This window comes from Nestor notabilis, unplaced genomic scaffold, assembly GCF_000696875.1.
Source record: "Nestor notabilis isolate BGI_N333 unplaced genomic scaffold, ASM69687v1 scaffold17538, whole genome shotgun sequence".
Lineage (NCBI taxonomy): Eukaryota > Metazoa > Chordata > Aves > Psittaciformes > Psittacidae > Nestor > Nestor notabilis.
The window spans coordinates 11424-12094 of record NW_009940777.1 but is presented as its reverse complement, the minus strand read 5'-3'; the positions used below and the strand labels follow the sequence as shown (position 1 = coordinate 12094).

General features: G+C 67.7%; 1 protein-coding gene across 1 annotated transcript in view; it reads right to left on the bottom strand.

Annotated features, from left to right (window-relative positions):
* Positions 1 to 671, bottom strand: part of LOC104410390 (transmembrane protein 132E-like) — a gene marked incomplete at its 5' end in the record, with an annotated part of 12929 nt that extends 12258 nt beyond the window's left edge. The window contains 1 exon segment of the mRNA XM_010020538.1: positions 4 to 671. Within this exon segment, the coding sequence (XP_010018840.1) occupies positions 4 to 671 (668 nt within the window).

The window sequence follows — 671 nt, the reverse complement described above, 5'->3', positions numbered from 1 at the left end:
GGCTGCAGGAGGCTGACACTGCCGATGCGCAGCAGCGGGTGCTGTGTGGGACCCTCAGTCCTGGCTCCCCCAGCCCCACGGCGGGGAACCATCTCCCCAAGGCACTGTCCGGCCCCGTCGGGGGCATGGAGGGTGTAGTAGAGCTCAACTTGCTGGCTCTCGCCCGACACCTCCAGGCTCTCAGGGCTCTTCCGCCTGCCCAGCGGCACGGCCGGGGGTCCGAACCAGGCGTGGGGCAGCTCTGCCTGCACCAGGCACATGGCCAGGCTGCCCCGCAGGCGACACGAGCTCTTGATCTCACGGGCATCACGGAAGGCGTGGAGCCGCACACAGGGCAGGACATCGAAAGCATCCCAATCCCGGCCGGCTACGTAGAAGAGCACTTGGACCACAGGCTGGTTGGCCACCAGCCGGGGCTGGATGATGAAGGCGCGCACCTTCCAGTTGACGGTGAGGCGGTCAGGGACCTCCAAGGTGCTGGAGGGCTGCAACTGCTCCTTGGGCAGCACCAGCCCCGTGCTGAAGGGCCCCAGGGTGACGTTGAGGACGGGCAGCTCCTTGGTCTGGAAGACGACGAAGGGCTCGGCACGTTGAAGCGGGGCGCTGCTGTTGCCCACCGGGCTGGCTCCCACCCCCTTGAGGAAGAAGGGCAAGCGGGTGTTGGACAGGCG